General features: G+C 44.5%; 1 protein-coding gene across 5 annotated transcripts in view; it reads left to right on the top strand.

The window, feature by feature from the left end:
* The window catches only part of LOC147449661 (tRNA-specific adenosine deaminase TAD2-like), a 71,857-nt gene that overhangs the window by 35,736 nt on the left and 11,353 nt on the right, over positions 1 to 24,768 (top strand). For 2 of the 5 annotated variants that reach the window (XM_086522044.1, XM_086522046.1), the window contains exons 2-8: positions 11,738 to 12,705; positions 17,946 to 18,009; positions 18,167 to 18,204; positions 18,781 to 18,847; positions 18,935 to 19,094; positions 19,228 to 19,330; positions 19,667 to 19,773. In XM_086522044.1, the coding sequence (XP_086378170.1) occupies positions 12,683 to 12,705; positions 17,946 to 18,009; positions 18,167 to 18,204; positions 18,781 to 18,847; positions 18,935 to 19,094; positions 19,228 to 19,330; positions 19,667 to 19,773 (562 nt within the window). In that variant the 5' untranslated portion in view covers positions 11,738 to 12,682. The remainder of the gene's footprint in view (positions 1 to 11,737; positions 12,706 to 17,945; positions 18,010 to 18,166; positions 18,205 to 18,780; positions 18,848 to 18,934; positions 19,095 to 19,227; positions 19,331 to 19,666; positions 19,774 to 24,768) is intronic. The other 3 variants (XM_086522048.1, XM_086522047.1, XM_086522045.1) reach the window with 2 other exon arrangements.

Here is a 24,768-nt window from a genome sequence, read left to right as displayed (position 1 = left end):
AAGAAGTTGGCCTTCGCTCCTCCATCAAAGAAAAATGAGGGTTTCTTGATCTTTCACTTTGCCCTAAGTGCGGCAAAGTTTTGTACTTTCGTTCATCTGATTCGGTTCGGGCCTCACACAATGTGGTATGAGTTTTTCTTTCATCTGCCTTTTCCGCCACATTCCTCTACTGCTCTAGAACTCTCTGGCTTGTCTTCAGTCTATTCTTGCTGTGCCTTTTTGGGGCACTTTGCGGAGATGTGCCTATGTTCCCCGCATCCAAAACACTTTTCCTCTTTGAGATAGATAACCCTTTCTCTAAGAGTCTGTCGGGGACGTGTATCATTCTTTTCTTTGTTCTGGGAACTCTTTCTCTTTCTACTTTCATTATGAGAGGTCTGTTGGGTTGGGTTCTTTGAGTCAAGATCTCATCAGTGGGGTAAGTCAAATTTCCCGAAGGTATCGCAAAACCCCATTTCACATACCCATCAATTCTTCAAAAGAATTCAACTTCTATTCCAAACAGTAGTCTCGGATCTCTGTAGGAAGTCCGTAGCAGCAAAAACCGCTCAATCTGTTCCTTAAACAAGACCTTCGTAAATGAAGAGGCTGGTAGAAAAGAGTTCCAAAATCTCTCGCAATAAGCGTCCAAAGAATCTCCCTTGGTCATCCCAAGATGATTCCAAGCAGTTCGTATATCTCGTTCGTACTCCCGAGTCAGCCAAGAAGAAATAAAAAGCCTTTCAACCAATTGACCGGAGCTTCCTTTCTCAGTAGAAGAGTGAACCACCATGTTCGAGCATCTCGGAAAGGATTCAAATCGAGTGTCCACCTTCTTTAAATTCTTTTACTTTCTTGCTTTTATCTTCGAGGAAGCCATATTGGTTGGCTTTATAAAAATGTTTCTTCTTTGCATAAAACATGTGATCGTCGGAGTCCGAAGTATCGGAGGATGAGTCCTCGGTAGAACTGTTAGAAACGGGGCGAAATCTAGGCTTCTTTGCCTTTTTCTTACCTTTTTCGAAGCTTTGCTTTTTGCTTCGCTTGCTCATGTCTCTTTTTTGCACTCGTCTGTCTTTTCGGCTTTACTCCCTACTTGAGAGGAGAAGCAATGGCCACACGCCATCTCGAGTAAATTTTATTAATCGGGTAATTCTTTAGGTGTATTATTTCAATATCGGGTCCCTGGAGTACTTAATCAATCTGTTCACACATATGCCAATCTGCAGTTGACGTTTGTACTCCTTTTCTGGCAAACTTGTCTAAAAAAACTTTGCCCAAATCTTCATTCTTTTCTTCAGTTTCCGCGCCGGATCTTCAACTTCCCACTGAGAGGTGTTATCTCTGTCAGATTCTTCACCAGAACCCATGTGTAATCATGGATTTTTAATGGCTTTATGCCCTGTAAGACAGAGCGATGAAGACAGGAGCGCGCCCGATGCGCGATGTATGAAGGGTGGGAGTGGCTAGTAAGTTCGGGGTCGGTGCACGCGGGGCACGAAGATTCTTTCCCAAAAGCTGTGTGCGTTGTAAAAAAGGATCGGATCCTTCGTAGAAGAAGAATCTTTCTGTGCTCTGATACCATTGTAACAAACTTGGATACTCCAAGTTAAGATTCTACTGCGACACAAAAGAGAATTCATAGTTCACAATTGATTCGACACAACCCTACGGAGTTCCGTGCCTAGAAATATCGGCCCCAAAGACTGGTGCCCCTTTTGGTATTTTCTTCGATGGAGGAGCCAAGGCCAACTTCATTTTACCTAAATTGGCGGTGCGGCTCGAGATTACACCCGATTGGATGGGACCACTAGCAGAGGCAGTTCTAGCGGCACTCGGACAGGACATAGCCATTACACCTGTCATCGGCAAACTTCGAGGCACGAGGACTTTTACATAATGCCCTTGGAAGGTTGTGACGTCCTCCTTGGAGTCCCTTGGTATCGTAAGAACAACACCGTGGTCGATTATCGAGCTAAGAAAGCGACTTTGACAAATGAAAAGGACCGAAAAATTATACTTGATGTGAAACTGAAGGGCAAGTCTGTCCCTATTGTACTGGCTTCGGCCGTTTCCAAATTAATGAAATGTAGTCTGTTTGTTTACTCGATCTATTTGAAAGATTTAAATGATGAACACAAAACGAATATGTCTGAACTAGATAAAGAACGCCAAGATTTTCTCCACACTCATGTGGATTGCTTTTTTGAGGGCCTGCTAGGCGAGTTGCCATCATCTCGTCTTGAGGATCATACTATTGATTTGATACCTGGAAGCACACCACCAAACCGGCCACCTTATCGTGTGAGCCGAGCCCAGAATGAAGAGATTATAAACCAAGTGAAAGACCTTTTGGAAAAGGGTCTTATCCAGCCGAGTACTTCACCCTATTGCTCCGGTTTTGTTGGTTTTAAAGAAAGATGGATCTTGGAGAATGTGCATTGATTATAGAGCTATCACTAAAATCACCATTAAGAACAGATTTCCGATTCCAAGGATCGATGATATTCTTGATCGACTACAGGGATCCTCTTGTTTCAGCAGGATTGATTTGAAAAGCAGATATCATCAGATCCGAATCGCGCCAAGAGATGTCTACAAGACAACTTTTCGGACGAGCTTCGGTTTATATGAATTTTTGGTGATGCCTTTTGGCCTTACCCATGCTCCAGCGACTTTCAATCGAATGATGGATAAGAATTTCAGATAGTACAGATCTTTTGTCGGCACTTTCTTTAATGACATTATACTCTTTTCCAAGGATGAGGCAGAACATAGATACCATTTGCTACAAGTCTTTTAGGCATTGCGAGATAGTTACCAATGCTAAGAAGAGTGAATCTTTCTTGCTCGGAGATAAACTTTTTGGGACACATCGTCTCAGCAGAGCAGGAGTACAAATGGACTCGGCCAAGATTGACACTATACGTGATTGGTACGATTTGATAATGTTCATGAAGTTAGAAGCTTCTTGCGCTTATGTTCTTACTATCGGCGGTTCATTAGAAAGTTTGCAGAGGTCGCTTTCCCTTTGCACATTCTGACACTGAAAGGAGTCCCTTTCTTGTGGGGACCCACACACGTGACTGCCTTTCAGACTTTGAAAGAGAAATTGAATACGGGACCAATTTTGACTTTGCCGGATTTGCAAAAGTCATTCGAAGTATATTGTGATGCTTGTGGTCGTAGTCTGGGTGCGGTCTTAATGCAAGAAGGCGATGTCATTGCCTATGAGAGCCGATTGTTTTAAAGGTTGGAATTAATAGCACAGATTTATGAGAGAGCTTTTGGCGGTTATCCATGCTCTTACTCAGTGGCGACATTCCCTACTCGGAGCTGATTTTACGGTCTTCACTTATCATCAGAGTTTACGCTACTTCTTGTCACAGAAGCAGCTTTCGGAAAAGCAGATGCGGTGGGCTAACATCTTGTCTCAGCTTCACTTCCAGATTGTCCATGTACAGGGACATAAGAACTTGGTGTCAGATGTTTTGTCCCGGAAGCCGTTAGTCTTGGCTATTTCCGCGATTCATCATAGAAGCTTCGAGGACATGGTCGATCAGTACGCCGCAGATCTAGATTTGGAGGTAGTAGCGGGATATTCCAGACGGGATGGCTACTTGATGAAGAAAACAATGTTGTGCGTTACACAACTGTTGAGGAAAAAGCATTGTCCACCTTTTACGGGTCAACGCGGCATTGACACCACCTTGAAAGGTGTGGAGCGTTACTTCTTTTGGCCGAGACTCAAGAAGGATGTGGACGAGTTTGTACGCAGTTGCTTGGTATGCGAGAAGGTCAAGTTTGACAGGCATAAAGCATAGGATTGTTACAGCCTTTACCCATTCCCACCTGCCCTTGGGAAAGTATTGCTATGGATTTCATTTTTAATCTCCCAAAGACAGAGTGGGCATGATGGCATTTGGACTATCATCGACAGATTTAGCAAGCAAGCTGACTTTGTTCCAGTGAAAAAGACAGTCAAGCCAGATCATTTAGCGAGACTGTTCATTTCACAGATTTTCAGAGTACATGGCATGCCTGAGACAATAGTCTCTGACAGAGATCCCCACTTCACGAGTTTGTTTTGGAAGGCTATTTGGGAGAACATTGACATACGGTTGCAATTCTCGTCATCTCTCCACCTGTAGACAGATGGGCAATCTGAGATTGCAAATTCAATCGTACTGGATTTATTTAAGTCTTACATTTTTGATCAAAAGACTCAATGGGAATTTTTTTTGCTCTTGGTGGAATTTGCCTACAATAACACGATCCACTCTTTGAGAGGGAAGGCGCCATTTGAGATTATTGAAGGTGCTACAAAGGTTCCACTCTTCATTAGCACGAAAGATAAGATGTTTGAAGTCCACCAGTACGGGAGGGACTTGGACACTGCTTTTGCCAAGGTTCGGGAGGCTTTAGCGAAATCTCAGGAAAGACACAAGAAGGCAGCAGATCGACACCGTCGCGATTTGAATTCAAAGGAAGACGACTGGGTGCTCTTACGTTTTGAGAAGGCACTCCTGAGAAAGAAAAATGGGAAAGGAGCGGTTTTTTCCAAAGCTCAACATGAGATACTATGGACCTTTCCATATAAAAGAAAAGATCATTGATGTCTCCTTTAGATTGAAGCTGCCCGATACTTGGAGGATTCACAATGCTTTTCATGTGAGTCTCTTGAAGCCTCTTAAAGGCGATGTACCCGATGATGGGAAGCCAGATGAGCAACCCGAAGTGGAGGAAAGCGAGGAGATACTCGTTCTAGAATAGATATTGACACATAAAGATAGTTAAAGGTAAAGTGATCAGGCGGTTCTTGGTTAAATTCAAGAACTATCCTGCATTGGATACGAAGTGGATGGAGGAGGAGGACCTAGCAGATACTCCTCAAATTTTGGAACTTTACCTTGAAGCATTCGGTTTAGCATAGTCTACTCCGATAGAACCCCGATTTTAGCATGGGTGAATCTAGTGCAACGGGCTTGCACAAGAGGGGAGTTGCTCTGATCCTTTGTCAACAGATTACCCTGATTTTTGAATAGAGTCACTGATGCCCCTTTGGGTTTCAGGGATACTGATGGACTGACAGTATTCTGTTGTATGACTTTATGAACTGGAATTCCCAAAAATGAAACTGATTGATTTGTAACGACTTGTTTGAGTGCAAGAACTGAAAGACGAAATGATTTCAGCATTTCGGTCTCATAAATCTCTATAGACATGATTGCAATAAGGATTAGTTAATCGAGCATCTGCGAGGTCCCGATTGGATCTAGATGCGATTACTAAATACATTGCCGATTAATCATGGTCTGAGATTTGGAATGAATATGAATGTGATTTGTCATGTGATGTCTTGTGATCACAAGTGATGTGACTTTTGATTCGTACATGTGCTAGATGTGTTGTGTCTAGTGCGTCGGTACTAACAGTCGGTGTCTACTAAGACAATTTATGGCCTCTGTCTGTTTTGCAGGCGTAATCGAGGGCAATTACAATTCTTTCAAGAGTGGGTATGTCACAAACGGATGACGTGGCAGCTTGCAAGACCCGAGAAATGAGCCGACAGGCTAACATGACAGTCCCCGGAAAATGGGCCGCAAATTGTGTTGACACGTAGCAGCTGTACGGACGCCGCAATTTCCGTTGATTGCTGACGTGGCAGAATGTACAAAATTGCGTAAATCACGCCTAGCTGCTTTATGCTGGCTGATTTTGAAGCCAAGCTTTTGGGGATAACTGCTTTTGGGAACTTTGCTTTTGGAGTTAAAAGATTTTGGGGCTCTGATTTTGGGCATCCCTTGTACCAATAAATAAGCAGGCTAGGCCTCATTATTCAGAGCATCTGGATGTAGAGTCTGAGAGTGAGCGCTTGCCTACTCTCTTGTACTTTGAACACATCAATATAAAAAGAAATACCGAAAGGGGTGCCAGTCTTTGGGGTCAATACCTCTGGGTACGGAACTATGCCGGGCCGTGTAGTCTTTTGTGAACTGTTTTAAAGTGAATCTTTGATGTGTCGCGATAGAATCTAGACTTGGGGTGTCCAAGTTTGTTACACAAGCTCTAGCCTCTTGAGGCTCACCGCTCTACCCCTCTCTCCCTCCCTCTCTCTCCCTCTCCCAATGCTCAAGCCTCAAGCTCAAGCTCTCTCTCTCTCTCTCTCTCTCTCTCTCTCTCTCTCTCTCTCTCGTCTTCCTACCTCTCTCTCTCTTGAGCTCTCAAGGCTAAAGCCTACATGACGGCGTGACGCACATTTGCCATTGAAGATTCAAGAAGCTCTCATTGCTCAAGTCTCTTCATCTCTCTCTCTCTCTCTCTCTCTCTCTCTCAAGCTCTCTTTCGAGTCTCTTCCCCCCCCCCCCCCCCCCCCTCTCTCTCTCTCTCTCTCTCTCTCTCTCTCTCTCTCTCTTATCATCAATGGCTTCTTCTCGTACAATCGCCTCCAGTCATGCGGGCAACACTCAAAAGGCGAAAGAATGGTCGTGGTGGGATGAGGTGACCTCGGAGGGCACCTTGTCAACGGCGGGAGTTTCTCGTGCATGGGTATGCAAGTTATGCTCTTACACGCAGAAAGGGGGGCACGACAAAGTGAGGGCACACTTTCTTCGAGTGTCGGGACATGAGGTGAGATTTTGCACCAACGTGAGCGTCGAGAAGAGGAAGGAGCTTGAGGAAAAGGATCGGCAATTCAATCATAAATCCAAGCCCGTACGCAAAGGTATCGACGCAAAGACCCTCATTTTCCCTTTTTCTTCTCTACCTGGTGTTGGTGGCGGTGGATCTTCATCAGGTCCGATTCGTCGCCAAAGGACCCTTGCGACCTCTTGGGACCCTCTCCTTGCACAAAATCCCTTCAACTCTCTTTGCATAAAGGGAGATGGTGAACTCATCACTGACGAAGACCTGTCGGACCGCATTTTGACATTCAGACAGCCTGCGTAGAAGAAGAAAGTTGAATGCGAAGCGGGTGTCTGAATACTTTAGAAGCACTTTGCCACCCGACCTCTTGAGGTACTCGCTCCGAACCAAGTTGTGATTGTTGATGAAAGTAACAATCTTCACTGCATTAGCAATGATTGGAGCGATCCGTTCTAGCTTGCCGATGTCTCTTAGAAGGTTATTCAAGCAGTGCGCCATGGAAAAGCACACTGTCACGTGTGGATAGTGGCCCTCTACAATAGCTGCTGCTGCCCAGCGAAACCGCGAAACGCGTTTTAGCAGGCCTGGAATGCGAAATGGGTGAAACGGCCGAAACTGCAGGTGAAACGCCTGGAGTGAAATGCCTTTTAAAAAAAAATCCCTTTTGAGAATTTGGGCATTAAATAGTTATTTATTTATTATGTATATGCTATTTCAAGGTGAACATAGCATGTGTCTCTACTCACTGCACTGTGAACACCTATTTTGTCTATACGTAACACTATATATACACAAAATTGGCGTTTGGGTCTGACGTTTAAGTGAGGCCTTACCACTTGACCTCGACACTGTCAGAGTGTGCAACAGAAGGTGAGAGAGAGAAAGAGACAATGGCACGAGAGAGAAAGAAGAGACATGACATGAGACAGATGGTGGAAAGGCTTGCAACCCAATAACTCCAGATGGCTATATGGTGTGAAATGATACAAGGCAATGAGAAAGAGGGTGCCCCCCCTCCTTATATAGGAGAATAGGGACTGGTAGGGCAATAATTCTCAATATAGCCCAATAACCTAAAAATATGACCCTCCAATATAAATGGGGGAATATGTGACCAAAACAGGTCTAAAGTGGGAAATGTGCCGAACAACCCTAAGTGTGCCTGAGATCCCTGTCCAGCAGGTGTAGGGGTGGCCAACCCACAACAAAGGGCCAGTGCACGTGATGTGTGTGAAGCCTGTAGACAGTGTGAAAAGCATCTGGAGATGAAGAATCTACTACTCCCCCTCAACAACAGATGCAGAGAAGCTGTCAAGGAGAATGCAACACGCCTGGTAAATCTGGAGATGTAAATCCGGGAGAAAAGGATGAGAAGTGCCGGCCAAACAACACGACAATCCGTACAACACCAGTGTGATGATGGCCAAGGGTGAGGAAACTCCGATTAAGTTGCACAAGGAAGCTGATGGAGTGGCAAGCTACGGAATAGGTTTATATGAGGAAGTAACCTAAGATGAGCGTCCAATAGCCCATTGGTGATGATCACCACTAGGATGGAGGAACTCAGTGTAGCAACATGAGACAAGACATGGGGAGTCGGACCCTCCCTGAAGAGGAGCACTCTGACCAAGAGGAGAGGAAAACTGCTGAGGTGGGAAACCGGTAGCATATCCAAGTCAAAGAAGCTCGAGCAGAAGAGGGAGGAAGAGCAAGACGAAGCTCAATAGGGAAGGCATCGTCCACCATAGTAGACAAGATGACAGGATAAGCAATCCATCCATGTAGAGACCGCAGTATTTGCAATCTTCCGGGAGAAGAGTCGTCTTAAGGGTATATAAGCTGCAATATGATCTGCCGTTCCATGGCAGACACACAATATCGGACAAAAGAGTCGAGGAGATCATGGGAAAAGTCAACCTATGGGAGCACATCCACCATTGGGGTCTTGACAAAATATCCAAGAGAGAGTCTGCAAGTGCAAGTCGTGAAGACACGCGACATAAGAGAACTCCCCCCCGGGAAGGTAATGGAATGTGGTGAGGTAAAGGACAGTTGAGAGGATGCATCGGGAAGAATGAACGGTGCTGTAGAAGTCATAGCCTCAGAATAGACCAGCAGAGCAAGGATCATCCAGGAGGTCTTCACCGTGTAAGTAGTGCATAGGTACATCCAAACTGCAAGTGGAGGAGCCACAGAACCAAGCAAAAGCAAGGAAGAGGCTCTACCAAGTAGAGGCAAGGCAAAAGAGCCACCATGGAGAAGTGTGGTGCCGGAAGAGACCCTACAGGCATCCAAATGCGAAAGGATACTCACATCTATGAGAACATGTCCAAAAGAAGTGTCTTGGCACGGGTCTATCATACAGAGAACCAATAAAGGAGGTGGATAAGGCAATCCCAAATAGAGAGACAACAATCGAGGGAGAGGGAGGTAGGGTTACTGAGGAAGAAGTAGCAGTGGAAAATACAAGCCACGTCCATATAAGTACCTATACCAATCCAATCCCCTGCATCTTCCTGAGGGCAAGAGAGCTTCGAGGGGGGAAGATTTGCAATGTCGAGGGAGATCCGTCCGCTGTGCCAGAACCTATATCTGAGTCCACGTCTCAATGTCGAAGGAGGAGCAAAGCTAAAATGCGATCTGAAAACATGCCGTGTAAGCGCCACACCGGTGCGGGTAGGGGGTAAAGACTTAAGAATCAGGAAGGGAATCCGAGAAGTCACTGAAGAGGCCAAGGTAAGGCGCTGTCCATGCCAAAAAAAACGCATCAAAAGAGGTTGAAAAACGCTGCTGTAAACAGAGTATTCAGCATGGCTCACGGTGTCGGGAGACATCAAATGCTGGATGTTGGGGGGAGGGGCACCAAGTAATCGGCTGAAAGTCAGCAAAACAGTCCCAAATCTGAAGTAGAAGGTCCAACAGTTAGTGCGGGCAGCAATGGAAGAAGCCTTAGGTTGCCAAGGTGTAGATCCGGCAAGGAAGAGGAGCATCCGGTCATTGAGGATACCAAGGCTGAAAATGCTAGGTGTGTAGGGCGACCCCTCTATTGCAAAAACGCCATGCCAGCCAAAAATGCAAGGCAAAAAAAAAAACGCTAGCAGAGTAGAGGGTGGTGGAGGAGCCGCTAGAGAGGAGAGCAACAGAATATCCCAAATCCACAAAAACGTTGGCCTGTAGTAAAAACGCTGGCAGCCAGAAAACGTTGGTGAAAGGGGAGAGTATTCTTCGCGATGAAACTCTCCGAAAGGTCCTCCAGAGGAAGGGCAATGAAGGGAAAACGTTGGAGTAGAAGCAACACCACAAGAAGCGCAGATCTGAATGTTGAAAACACTGCCCAGATAAGGAAAAACGCTAGAGATTAAAAAAATGCAGGCGGCAGATAGCTGAATGCAAACTCTTCGGGATGGAAACCTTCATATGGTCCTCCTTAGTAATGGCGATGGCAGATCTAGCACCCTTGTGCTCTGATACCATGCGAGAGTGTGCAACGGAAGGTGAGAGAGAGAAAGAGACAATGACACGAGAGAGAGAGAGAGAGAGAGAGAGAGAGAGAGAGAGAGAGAGAGAGAGAGAGAGAGAGAGAGAGAGAGAGAAGAGACATGATATGAGACAAATGGTGGAAAGGCTGACAGCCCAATAACTCTAGATGGCTACATGGTGTGAGACGATACAAGACAATGAGAAAGAGGGTGCGCCCCCTCCTATATATAGGAGAATAGGGGTTGGTCGGGCAGTAATCCTCAATATAGCCCAATGACCTAAAATATGACCCTCCAATATAAATGGGGGAATATGTGACCAAAACATGTCTAAAGTGGGAAATGTGCTGAACAACCCTAAGTGTGCCTGAGATCCCTGTCCAACAGGTGTACGGGTGGCCAACCCACAACCAAGGGCCAATCTTGGATAGTCACTGGAAGAGCACCAATGAGCAGTACCACTTTCTGAGTTTGCCCCGTGGCTAGCTCAGCTTCAATTTCTCCACCCTCTGCATCATAATCAAAGTGCATATGCTTTAAGAATTCTTGATGGATGAAGTTATCTGTAGCTTCGGGGTCAAAGAAAATAAGGGCTTTGAAGCCATTGACTTTGCCATATGCTTGGCACAATTCATTTGTACTCTCAAGGCGTATGCCATAGATATCAGGGACTAGCCCAATAGCGGGTCTAGCTCTCTTAGTTGGAGGTGGCGCTGAGGTTCTGTCGACAGTTGGTGCTAGCGTCGGCTCTGCTGGTCTATCAATGCGACGGGGACAACTAGAACGGTTATGCCTTGTTTGAAAGCATCCAAAGCATCGGCCTTCTTGTAGTAAGGTGTTTTGTTGTTGAGGCGTCAAACGAGGCCTTTGCAATTGATTTTCAGGAGACTCTCGGGATTTTGTTCGTTGTTGCCGAGAGTTGTGGTTAGTGGCCGGAGGTTCTTTTGTGGTAAACTCTAGCTTTCCCTTCATCACTTTGTAGCCGATCGTGGCATGGTCCATAAGTTCTTGCATGGTGGAGACTTGCTTGGCTAGACAATATTTCTGCAATGGTGATGGTAGTCCAATGGTGTATCGCTCACACTGGGCCTCCAAGGGGACGATCCTAAAGAAGGACATCGGAAGGTACACGTCGAGAAACCTTTGGTTATAGTCGTCCGTGGTTTCGGTGGCAAGCATTTTCAAGTTGCCCCACTCTGCCAAAATCCGGACAAGTGTACAGTTGAAGCAAGTTGTCAGGCTAGCAAGAAGATTTCTGTGGGGAGGGAATGAAATTATTTAGAAAGTACCCAAAGTGGCTTGGTACATCTGTTGTATGCATAAGACTAAAGGAGGATTGGGAGTGCTCAACCTGGAATACATGGCTAACAAAATGGCAGGGAAGTGGATAGTCAGGGCAACTTCCAGTAATGATTTTTGGGCTTGTCTCATCAAAAGAGACCTCACAAGATTCCACCTCAAGGATTATAGAGCCTGGTCCAACTTGAACATCTGGGATATGATCAACTCTTCCTGAAACATCAAGCCTGTGGGCAGTCAACTTACTGTCAACCTGTGGAAAAGCATGGTTCACAATGAAAAGGAAGCTACAGTTACCTAAACGCATTGTCCTCTCTAATCATTTTCTTTTGCAGGACTCTGTATGGATTGGCTGGGTTTCTAAAACAGCAAAACTACGTTTATCCATAAGAGCCCACAAGTGCTTCAAAGCTGGGATAAGAACATGGCAGGACCTGCAAATCTGGATGACCCAGCAACAGATCACATTAACTTTTCAGTTGACTTCTGGTTGTACTTCTGAGGTCTTATACAGGATGAAGGCTGCCTCAGAATTGCAGGACACTATAGGTATCCAACACAGGAAAGAATGGACCCTGCAAGATTTAGCATGGAAAGGATACACTTGCTTCAATAAACTGGAAAAATTTGACAGAGGTCTCAAGGCAAAGCTCAATGAAAGATGGGGGTGCCGCTGGAATTCAAAACAATGGGAGTACAGGTTGAAATGCATCTGGAGCTTAGCTATACCTGTGAAGCATAGTTTCTCGGCTTGGCTGATCATTCATGAGGGGATCTGGACAGCCCATAGAGCCATGAAAGCTAAGGTTGGAGATGGAAGGTGCAAGAGATGCAACTCTCAAGAAGACATCAAGCACCTGTTTATAGATTGCCCCTTCAATAAGGAAAAGTTTGAAGCACTACATTTCTGTTGTAAGGACTCTCACCCTCAGCCCTTCACTGTTAAAGAGGTCTTGCTAGGAGAGTGCATCAGATTGGATATTCCATTGTGGAACCTGTGGAGGTTTGCATACCTATGGGCTTGTTGGACACAGAGAAATGAAGCCATCTTCAACAGCATTGTTTCGAATAATCTGATTCCCTTCAAGCTGGAACTCAAAAAGCTCTCTGCTCATTGTCTAAACCAGACGAAGGAAGTCTCCACACTGTCAGCCAGTGAACTACAGAAGTTAATCAGATGGCAAAAGTGGAAAGCCACACTACTCAGATTTTATTCAAAGCAAAGGCACATTATGGCCTTTGCTTGCTTTTCTTTGTAACCTTTTTTGTGTCGTGTGGGGATGCCTCTCTCCCATCCTGAGAGGTACAATTGTATTTCTTTTTTCCTTTAATTCAAATTTCTAGGGCAGTCCAAAAAAATAAAAAATAAAAAAAATCCGGACTTCAAACATAGAAGTCATGTAACTACGTACAAAAACTGTCTTGAAAGCTTGCCAGGTCCTTGGAGCATGTGGTTGTGCCGCGATTGAACTACACCATTACATAGCATTATCTTTAAGAAATCCCGCTACTCGAGAAATCTTGGATTCTTTTGTATAGTTTCCCAAAGCATAGATGTTGTCGAATTGCTGTAGGAATTGCAATGCTTTCTTCTGATCTTTCACCCTGGAAAAGGAGAAAAATTTGACTGTCGTGCCGCCATCTTTGAAATCTTTGGGTTGGTTAGGCGCATATCCTGTGTACGGATAATAAGGGTATCCATATGGGCTCCAACCATTGTAGCTTGGTGGCAGTGGTGGTGGGGGCAACGGTGGTGACAAAGGTGGTTGCATTGGATCAGGGTCAGATGGCTGCACCATATTCCTGAAGACTCCCTTGATTGGAACAGACGACTGTGAAGGTTGCCGATTGGAAGCCTTCGTACTTTCTGGTGCCGGAGGTGGAGGTACCACCTGAGGCATCAGAGGGGGTTACATGTAATTCAAAAATTGTTGAAAAGTGTTAGGTGCAACGGAATGAATGTTGTATTTTCTCAAGATTAGTGATCTTTATTGCTCAAGGTTCCTTTTAGTTCTTAGGGAAAGAGAGAGCTTTCCGTCTTATGGAGAGCGCTATGATCACGAACAAAGTGGGTGGATATTGTGTGTGCAAATGAATGAGACTGAGAGAAGGAGAGAGAAGAGATACGACACCGAGGGGTTGTAAAACCCTCCTCCGAAGGCCCCACTCTCGTCGGCGAGAGTGGTCTAATCTTTGATTGCACAAAGGTGTACAATGCGTATGCAATGGACTGATGCAATTGGACTATGCCGATGACGACGACGGCGATGACGATGACGACTCGATGGCTGAAATCTGAGTTCTTCTATTCGCTGAATTTCGGGACTGTTTCGGTGGCTGAAAATGACTGTTTTGGCTGCGTTTTCTTGGCTGAAAAATGAGGTTTCTTAGGGCTGAAAACTGATGGTCTTTACGGCGTGAATCTGCTACACTTTAGGTGAATGATGCCGGTCTTAATTTGCTGCTGAAATAAAAAACGCCAGGGGCTGAAATTGGTCCTTCTGTCGCTGGGGTTCTGCAAATGCAAAAACGCTAGGCTGATCTGCTGTGTCGTGATGACGCCGGGGCTGATCTGCTATGCACAAATCGCCAAGGCTGATCTGATGCAAAAACGCTAGGTCTTCTGTGGAGAAAACGCCAGAGTAGTCGCGGGAGTTGGTCTTGCTGAGAAGTTGCCTGTTGAGCAAGGTGCTCCTGCTGCCTCTTCTGCCAGAAAGTGCTAACTTGGGTTTGCTTATATATTAACTTAGCAAAATTGCCCTACCTACTTTTGTTGGAAAGTCACTTAAAAATAATAAGTGAAAAATCAATAAATAGGAAAATAGGCTAAATGCACTGGAAAATTCCCCTAACTGATGCTAATGGATTCTGATGGGAATTCCGAAGATCATACTGTGTGCAACCGGAGGATATGCATCTATGCAAAGTGACTGGGCATACACGGTCTACGAATAGACTCACAAAAGTGCCAGATCCTTGCTAATCTAAACTGACTTGACTGACTGAACCCTGCTGTGGTGTAGCTTGTCCACAAACGCATAGGGTTGGGATGTGTCACATGACAAAAAGTTTGCAGCATCAGAAGATTTTGCTGAGGATGCCGCGAAAGAATGTTGTGAAGCTCGTCGAGAAGAAACTGCAAATATTCTGTTGAATCCATGAACGCCATGTCTTGGGTTCTTTATGGCTTATACCGTGTAAGACAGAGCGATGAAGACGGGAGCGCGCCCGATGCGCGATGAAGTAAGGGTAGGAGTGGCTAATAAGTCCGTGGAGATACTTCAAATAAGATTCCAATAGTCTTTGGTTTGCTCTGTCTGCTCTTTTGTAGGACTGGTATGCTCTCAGAAAAGCACACGCTTGACGCTCTGATACCAATGTCACAAGATGGGCACCATGTGCCAATAGAACAGAACAGACTTGTAGCACTTCAATAACTACTGAATTGAAAGAGAGAGAGACGACTCACGACACGGAGTGGCGGAATTTCACCCCAGAGAGTATTGGCCCCAAACCTTGGTGCCCCTTTCGGTATTTCTTTATATTGCATCAACACAGTACAAGCCGGTACTCCAGACTCTGCACCTTCTTCAAGAAGCATGCCAAAGAATGAGCCCATGGCCTCATATTTAAAGGCCCTAGGCCCCAAAAGCAGTTTACATGAAAAGGCTTCACACTCAAAAGCATCTGGTCCAAAAGCAATGCCCAAAATCTGCCGGCACGTTTTGCAGAAATCAGTACAACTGCCACGTCAGTACTGTCAGCGCGTTTTGCGGAAATCCGTACAGTTTTGCCACGTCAGCTGTCAGCAGAAAATCCGGGCCATGTGTGTGTGGGTCGTGCTTTATTTATATGCCTTTATGTCACTTGGGCCCCATCGCATGGAGTCTCATAAGTGGGTAGGACTTCTTCTTCTTCTATTGCTTGTTCTTCTTAGGGTTTAGGCCCCTCGGCTGTGATTTGAAGGTTGGCTCTGTTCTACAGTGACTTGACATGTCAGCAATTTGTGACAAAATCTCTCTATCTTCGCATTCCTTCGCGATGGAATTGTGCGTACCTGAAGGGGATTAGCAATTAGCTAATCCGATTCCTGTACAGAAGGCTCTTGCCTTGGCAAACATGCATAAAACCCCTAGAATTGTACATGGTCATCTGAGAAGCCCAACTAGAGGGGCATTACCATATGTGCAAAGGGGAGAGAGAGATGCGCAAGAGCAAATCATCGCGCTACATGAGACAAGGGAGAAGGCAAGCTTTCCATTAAAGCTGTGACCACCTGCACCCACTACACACACACACACACACACACACACACACACACACACACACACATTGTGGAGCAATAACTCAAAAATCAGCCCCCGCCTCAATTTTGGGCGTCCCCTCTTGGGATGAGATATTTTGGACTTGAGTTGACCTGCAGGTTGCTCTTCTACTGCTATGTGTCCGGTTTGCTCCTTTTGGTTTAGTTCCTAGTACCCACCAACTTGTAAAGTTCTGCTGCGGGGCCTAAATGACTTTAACTGAGCCGCAACTCTTATCGCCCGATCAAGCAATGTACCTTTGGTGCTGCTATACTATGGGGCGTGCTGGTTTGATTCCTTAGTATATGGCTGAAAGAAATTTGTAATTTGCCGTTGTAGCTGTATCTCCCTCTTTGAGTACCTCCTCAAGAGATCCTCTCAATGTCTAATAGCTCCAATAAGTATAATCCGAGGCATCTCTGATCCTGGTATCTCATGTCCCTAGAAAGAGGTCAAAAACCCTCTCTGAATAGACAATGGAAGCAGCCTCATATATTATGGCCTCATATCTCATAATATACTGGACAATGACATATGTAATGTGACTTTGTCTTGGGCTCCGTCTGGCACAACTGATAGGTCTTGGTCTCGGCAAGTACTCCTCTGAATCTTCTTGTCTCCATCTCTAGATGGCGTGAGGATGTGTGTATCTGACCAATAGCATATCGTATCCCATGAGATAGATGAGTATCCATGTATTCGGGTCTCATCACAAATCCATCCTACGTAAGTTGAAGATGATGCTCTATATTGAAAGTGTCACAAGACGGACACCACGTGCCAATAGAAATGAACAGATTGAACATATTTTTAGCACTTGAATAACAACTGAACTGAGAGAGAGAGAGAGAGAGAGAGAGAGAGAGAGAGAGAGAGAGAGAGAGAGAGAGAGAGAGAGAGAGAGAGAGAGAGAGAGAGAGAGAGAGAGAGAGAGAGAACACGCGACACGGAGTGGCGGAATTCCACCCCAGAGAGTATTGGCCCCAAACCATGGTGCCCCTTCCGGTATTTCTTTATATTGCATCAACACAGTACAAGCCGGTACTCCAGACTCTGCACCTTCTCCAAGAAGCATGCCAAAGAATGAGCCCATGGCCTCATATTTAAAGGCCCTAGGCCCAAAAGCAGTTTACATGAAAAGCCTTCAAACTCAAAAGCATCTGGTCCAAAAGCAATGCCCAAAAGCTGCCAGCGTAAATCATGGAAATCCGTACAACTGCCACGTCAGCGGCGCAAGTCGTGGAAATCCGTACAGGTTGCCATGTTAGCATGTTAGCGCAATTTCCGGAGTGTCCGTACGGTTTCCACGTCATCAGCTAATGCGCAAGCCTTTGTGTGTGTGTGTGTGTGTGGGTCCTGCTTTATTTTAATTCCTTTATGTCTCTTGGGCCCCATCGGACGGGGTCCCATAAGTTGGTAGGACTTCTTCTTCTGTTGTTGCTTGTTCTTCTTAGGGTTTGGGCCCCTCGGCCGTGATTTGAAGGTTGGCTCTGCTCTTCACTAACTTGACACGTCAGCAGTTTGTGACAGAAAGCCATCTTCGTACCCAACTCATGTGTCAGTTGTATCCATGTCCTGGTATCCAAATGAGTCAAGTCCTGCCCGATAATCTCTACCCGAGTGAGAGAGATGAAGAGTGCATCAAGGGAGTACTGAAATGGGGTTAGTCTGTCCATACTAAAGCCATGCAGCTCGAACCAAGACGCCATCTGTGCATACCACCATGATCTATCTCCCTGTGATGCCAACTGTTGTGAGGACTCCAAAGCTAAGAGAGCTTATCTTACTCTAGGGCCCAAATGCTATGCACAAGAGACCGATCGAGTGGGCGCCTCCACTATCAAGGGAGGGGCAGTAAGCTCCACCGTGATAATCTCATGTGGTACTGGGGCCTTGGACCTAATCATCATAGAAACCAAGGGTCTCCATATATCTCCATCCATCGGTATTGCCAACTCTGTTGTGATGATCCACTTTCCACTCCATATAGCATGGTAGAAGTGACCTGAGTGTCAAAGAGCCAAAGGAACTGAACCTGCGAACGAGAGAGAGAGAGAAAATGAAATGAAATGAAATGTTATATTAACGTCTTCAAAAGGCCAAAATGACCTATGAGACCAATCAGTTACAAAATAGTGAATCTAATACCATGTCTGGGTACAAAAGAACTAGAGAGAGAGAGAGAGAGAGAGAGAGAGAGAGAGAGAGAGAGAGAGAGAGTGTTTACACTCTATCACAGGAACATGAGTGAAGTTGAAGACAAGGAGAAGCCAGTGGCCTTAATGAGGCTTGCCCTTGAGCAGGTACCCTCTTGCTCCCCGCCAATGTATGTATGTGATCGCCTTTGTGCGGATGTTGAATATGTTTGATTTGCTGTGATAAATTGCTTTATTGGAGTGGATCATTTTAGTTCCTTCAGTTATTTTTAACGCTGCTTATGATTTCTTTTCTGATGTCAAGGCTGTGGAGGCATTGGAGCGAATGGAAGTCCCAATTGGGTATGAGTTCTCTTGTCTTCTGGAACTTCTGCTCCAATTGCATGCATTGTTATTCACGTATGTTGGTTGTGCTTTGAGCATAGTTTGTCCTAGACTCCTACTGGGTTTAAGATAGTAAAGCCTCTTGTAAATTATGGCCTCATTAGGAGAGGTCTTCCAATGCAAAACACATCAATAGGCATGTAAACAAAAAAAATCTCAGTGTATAATGTTTGCGCAAGGGCATTCCATGCATGCAATTTCACCACCTCATCTAAGGCCTGTGTTCTTTGCGAATCGCAAATTACAAAACTGTCAATTTAAGAATTGAAGGCCTACACTCTTTGCGAATCGCACATTACAAATATTTAATTCTTCTATTTTAAGACTAGTTGCTTGATCACGTTCAGGTAAGCTTGTAAACAATACAGAATTGACAGAAAAACTCCACATCTGTAAAAATCTTCTTAGAACCTTGGTTTCATGCAAATCTTACATGTTTGGACAACAATTTTGTGATTCTGTAGTGATTGGTCATTTTATCATCATGCTTTGGATTAAGGTGAATTTATATAGCTGAATGCTTCCTGTTCACAGCTGCGTGATTGTGAAGGATGGAGAAGTTATAGCTTCGGGAAGCAACAAAACAAATGCGTCTGGAAATGTTGTTCTATTTGAGCATGCGAAGCAAAATTAGACACATGTAGCCTTGAATGCTTATTGTTTGTACTTTGCTTTTTGTAAGGTGTAGGCTACACGGCATGCAGAGATGGAAGCCATAGACAAACTCTTGTTCCAATGGCAGCAAGCAGGCCTCACTCAGAAGCAAGTGGCAGACAATTTTTGTAGTTGTGAGCTGTTTGTCACATGTGAGCCCTGCATCATGTGTGCTGCAGCTCTCTCTATTTTAGGTTTGTTTTTGTGGAGACTTAAGAATGAATCTGTTCTTGCATCACCTTTTGTAGTATTGATGTGAGATTTGTGAGTGTGAGCATTGGAGTGTGCTTGATCAGGAAGTTTGACTTCTCATGTTTCATTTATTAGCAGGAATCAGAAAAGTTTTCTATGGTTGTGGGAATGATAGGTTTGGAGGTTGTGGATCTGTTCTTCCCATACATTCGGTAGGGTGTGGGCCCTGTGGTGAAAGGTAATATTTTTATGCGCAACTTTTTTTTAAAATCATGCAAACTGCAAGATTTTGGCACTTAATTAGAAAATAAGGTTCTCCAATTATACTTGAATGCTGTTGGTAGTGCCTTTGATCAGGACAAGTATTATAATGGCAGTAGTAATGGTGTTGATGATTATGTTGTGAATGAAGATAGCACTAGCTTGACTGATCATTCAGGTAGTCACTGTGTTGCCATATGTTTTTGAACAGCTGGAGGTAGAATGTTTATAGAGTGCTTGCATAATATATTATTTTTTAGTTAATGCGATATGTTGATGCATGAATTTCAAAGTGTGGTGTTTTTTGTTGTAGTTTATTACCTGATTACAAAATCCAGAGTATACAATGTGTTGGAGGAATTTTGGCAGACGAGGCAGTTGCTCTCCTACGTGGCTTTTATGAGCATGGAAATCCAAATGGTGAGTTTTTCTTTTTTAGTCAATGTGTGTGCGAATGTTCAGAATGGAACTGTCTCGACTTACATCCGATTCTTGTATGTTTTTTTAAAACAAAAAAAAAAGATTCTTCCATTAGTCAATAAATTTTCCAATAGACTACGTTACCGGCTAGAGAGGACCCTCTCTCAACAAGGGGAGACTTCTCGAAAAGAAAACCATTACATGTACAATGGCTATATTGTAAACTAGTGAGAAGAGAAAGACAAGTGTGGCTAGTTATTGAAAGCACTGACTTGTAGAGCTTTTTGGACACTGCTTTCAGCAAGAGAGCTTTTTGGGCACCAATTTTAGTAAAAGTTGCTTGTGGGCCTCAATTGTTACCATATATGTGGTAGTGATGTTTGTGAACACACTTAGGACCTCCGGGGCACTTTTTTCCTCACGAGGAGGTTTTTCCCCCCGTGCATTGTACATATGTCCATCACTCTATGGCTACTTACATTACTCTAGGGCTACCTTATCTTTCTATTTGCCCGCTAACTAATATACTCTATGTTGTATGCCTTGAGCTTCATCATCTTTTACAAGCTGTGCGTGCGTCCCTGTAACCCTAATTCGAACAATCCGTTTCAGAGCAGGTCACGTCCTCCTGGTAGTGTCGTGAACACCCCTTCGCTCACGTTCTCAGATTTTTGCGAGCTTTGTGAGTGTCAACAGGTCGGCTAATACTTCAAGATGGCTCGTAGAACTCGGTGTGCTCGGATTTTTCGTTCGGGCTCATTTTGGCCGCCGTTTCCACTACAAGCAGTATTGCGTAGGCAATCTCGTTCTTTTGAGCAGAATTTCAGTCATTGCAATTTTCTGCAATATAGGTTTCTGACAGTTCTCTTCAGGTTGTGCTATATAGCACGTGTTTGTCCTACTTCGCTTTTCCTCTTTCAGGGTAGTTTTTACATCAAGTGTAGTCACTTGCCATGGTTGACAACAACATAGATGTTTTCAAAATTTTTGCTGCTGCTGAGGATAAATTGGATGGGGATAATATCCCAGTGTGGGTTTACATGATGATGCATGTTCTTGTTTCAAAGGGCATTTGGAATGTTGTGCAGGGCAGTGATGTACGTCCACCTTGTGTGGATACAGGCTCCGTCAAGGATGTTGTAGGTTCTAGCTGATTTGTTACCGTGAGAGTTGTTTTCTCTACAATTAAGCAATCTCGTTGGGATGTTAGAGATGCATAGGCTCATGCATTGATTGCATTATTTGTGAAGCGTACTATTACTCCTCACATTCGTTGAGCAAAATCAGCAAAACACGCTTGGGAGATTCTGGTAGGTCTTTATGCAAGTCGCAAGGAGGAAAAACTTGTATTGCTTTGTAAAGAGCTAGAGTCTAAGATTACACAAGAGGAAGATGACATGGACATTTTTCTTGCTGGTATCAAGGATATCAATGAGCAACCCATTTTTGCAAGTAAAGTCATTTCTAACAGTTCACTTGTACAAACTATGATAGATGCATGGTCGAACTCTTACTAGTACTTGGGGACTTATGACCCAAGGAAACCCTCAAGCTGTTAAGTTTGATGCATTATGCACATTGTTGTACAGGAGTCACTTTCAAGAAAGAACATGGCTAAATAGCGTGATGTTGAATAGGCTTTTTGTTGCTCCTCACCACTCCTCATGGTTCTTCTATAGTAACAATTCACCTGTGTATTGCTTCTGCTAGCAACAACTCGTGTGGGAATTCTAGTGAAATAAACAAGAAGAAGATACGTTGCCATTATTGCAAGGCTAATGATCACTTGGTAAAGCAATGTCTTAAGTTGAAGGCAAAAGAAGTCAAGAAGAAAGAGGTTGCATCTTCGACCAATGCAGCCATTGTAGAATCTTCTATAAATGGAGATTGTGATGATGATGTAGATGCAAAATGGGCATTCAGTGTAGAGTGTACTTATGCTCCTTCTGTCCATGATGCATGCATGTGAGTTGTTGGAGAGTCACATGCTTGGTACTTTGATGGTGGTACTACAAAGCACATTACTCTCATTATGACTTATTTACCTCTTTAGGCTGTCTGTCACGGGGACGGGCACCATGTGCCAACGGAAAAGATTGAACAAATTTAAGCACTTCAAATAACAACTGAACTGAAAGAGAGAGAGAGAGTGCATGACACACGAGATGGGGAGTGGCGGAGTTCCATCCCGAGAGAGCACCGACCCCAAACACTAGCGCCCCTTTCGGTATTTCTTTATATTGCTTGAACTCTGTACATTGTCAAATCGTCATCCTTTGCACCTTCACGTAGAAGCATGCCAAAGAATGAGCCCTTGGCTCATATTTAAAGACCCTTGGCCTCTCAAAAGCGGTTACATAAAAAGCATCAAACTCTAAAAGCAACTGGTCCAAAAGCTGTCATCGCGTTTTGCGGAAATCTGTACAGTTGCCACGTCATCAGTGCAAAATGCGGAAATTCGTACAAGTGCGACGTCAGCATGTCAGGTGTTTAGCGGGATGTCCGTACAGTTGCTGCCACGTCATCAGTTTGACATGCTAGTCTTCTGGGTGTTCTATTTTATTGTCTTTAGTCACTTGGGCCCCATCGGACGGGGTCCCATAAGTTGGTGGGAACTCGTGCCGCTTCTACTTCTTTTGCTTCTTCTTCTTAGGGTTTAGGCTTGTCAATCGGGATGTGCAGGCTGGCTCCGTTCTTTAGTGGCTTGATACGTCAGCATTTTGTGACACTGTCCCTCATGGAAACATAGTCACTTGTGCCAACAATGCCTCTTATCTGGTCAAGGGAGTTGGAAAGACTGTGCTAACTGCTGCGAATGGTTGTTCTTTCACACTTGTCAATGCACTTTATACCGGGGATCAAAAAGAACCTTTTGTTTGTATCTGCACTTACAAGATTTAGGTCTTGTTGTTGCATACAACATTTTGTGCCGTGGGCTGTTTAAGCTCGCTTTTGATGACAAGAGTGGATGGAATGTTGCAAGTGCAGTTGTGTATTCAAAGGCTATTTCAAATGCGAAACTTTGCATGCATGTTTGGGCATTTGAATTTTGTGAGCTTGTTGCGTTTGTAGAATATTGATATGGTTGCTTCTTTGCTGCCTCTTGAAGCACCTTCAAAGCATATTTGTGAAGGTTGTATATTGGATAAGATGTAGCATTCAAAGGTTTTTTTTTTTCCGAGAAAAAGATCCTTCCATTAGTTAATAAAACTGCCCGTAGGGCTACAACCACCTCTACTAGAAATGAAATGAAATGATATATTAACGTCTTCAAAAGGCCAAAATGACCTATGAGACCATCAGATACAAAGTGGTGAGTCTAATACAATGTCTGAAGTACAAGTACAAAAAGTACTGAAAGTAAAAATGTAGAGAGGGCTACATCAACAACAAGGGGAGACTCTCCCAGTGAGAACAATTTATGTACATTAGGGGCTAAGCACGAGATGAGAGGAGGAAAGATCCACACATGTGGACGGTAGTGCCATCTGGGTAGACCCTGGACCATGGTGAAGAAGGGTCCTGGGCGCCGTCCACGCATGTCCCAAGGGCTCCGGCACGCAATGGGACAGTTCCCTTCTAATTTGGACGAGTTTTCACGCAAGAAAACTCTCCAAAATTTGCAATCTTTCGTGATGGAATTGTGCATACCTGTGGGGGATTAGCAATTAGCTAATAATCCGGTTCTTGTTCAGAAGGCTCTTGCCTTGGCAAACGTGCATAAACCCCCATAATTGTACATAGTCAGCTGAGAAGCCCAACTAGTGGGGCATTACGATATGTCAAAGGGAAGAGAGAGATGCATGAGAGAAAATCATGGCGCTACATGAGACAAAGGAGAAGGCAAGCTTTCCATTAAGCTGTGAACCTGCATCCACTACTCTCACTCACTCACTCACACACACACACACACACACACACACACACACACACACACACACACCCTGTAGGTCACTTGTGCTTCCAAAATCAGCCTCCACTTCAATTTTGGGCGTCCCCTCTTGGGATGAGAGCCAGGAGTGTGTTTGTTGACCTGCAAGTTGCTCTCCTATTACCATGTGTCCAGTTTGCCCCTTTAGTTTTAATTCCTAGATCCCACCAACTTATAAAGTTGTGACTTGCCGAGTGGCCCAAATTCTCTTATGGCGCACATAGGTTTCCATACGCATCAGAATTCAATGCTAACTGGCCCAACCAATCTCAAACTGATTGACCTAGATTCCCGATGTGAGAAACCCATTCGGTTGCAGCCATTTCACATTGGCCATGCAATGTCCACTTGCACCCTTTCAAGGGTTCCGAGGAAAACAAGTAAAAATGAAAGAAATAAAAATATGTAGTACATAAGCAAAGAAGGAAATAGGAAAAATACACCTCTTGGGGACATTACCCCACCCTTGAAATATTGCAAGCGACCTCGCTTGCATGCCAATAATACATGTTGATATCTTGTGATATTATATATATTCTATGATGGGAATCAAAGATATCCATGCTTCCGTAAATGTAGCGTTGGACGGCTAGACAATCCCACCAACCTGGCTACCACACATATATTAAGCATAGAAGTCTTCTGATGTACTCTTGTCACGTGCACATGGCTCTCTGTGCCACGTGGACATACTTCATCGACTTCGAGAGCTAGTTTTCCCCTTCTTCCTAGATAGGGATGTCTAGAATCCTAGGAGGATTTGTACTGGCAATTTTTGTGAGCCTGTTCGCAGGACTTGCATGTCCGGACAAATCCATTATATTAGGTTTTCCAGGTTTGAAACCCTCTTGCATAAATGGTTTGTATACGCGTTTTGACAGATGTTATTACACTACGGTTGGCATCTGGCATGTAAAGCATGTAGTTCTAGGCTAGAGGAATTTGACGTGCCAGACCGCGCGTCGATCGGATTCTCAGGTGGGCGGACGTGCGACAATTGCACTTAGATTTGGACCCCCTAGACTTATTTCTAATAAATCATTTTTATGATTTATTTGTTGGAG

This window comes from Adiantum capillus-veneris, chromosome 10 (assembly GCF_014529385.1).
Source record: "Adiantum capillus-veneris isolate H3 chromosome 10, ASM1452938v2, whole genome shotgun sequence".
Lineage (NCBI taxonomy): Eukaryota > Viridiplantae > Streptophyta > Polypodiopsida > Polypodiales > Pteridaceae > Adiantum > Adiantum capillus-veneris.
The sequence above is the reverse complement of the archived record's forward strand: the minus strand, read 5'-3'. Positions and strand labels throughout refer to the sequence as shown.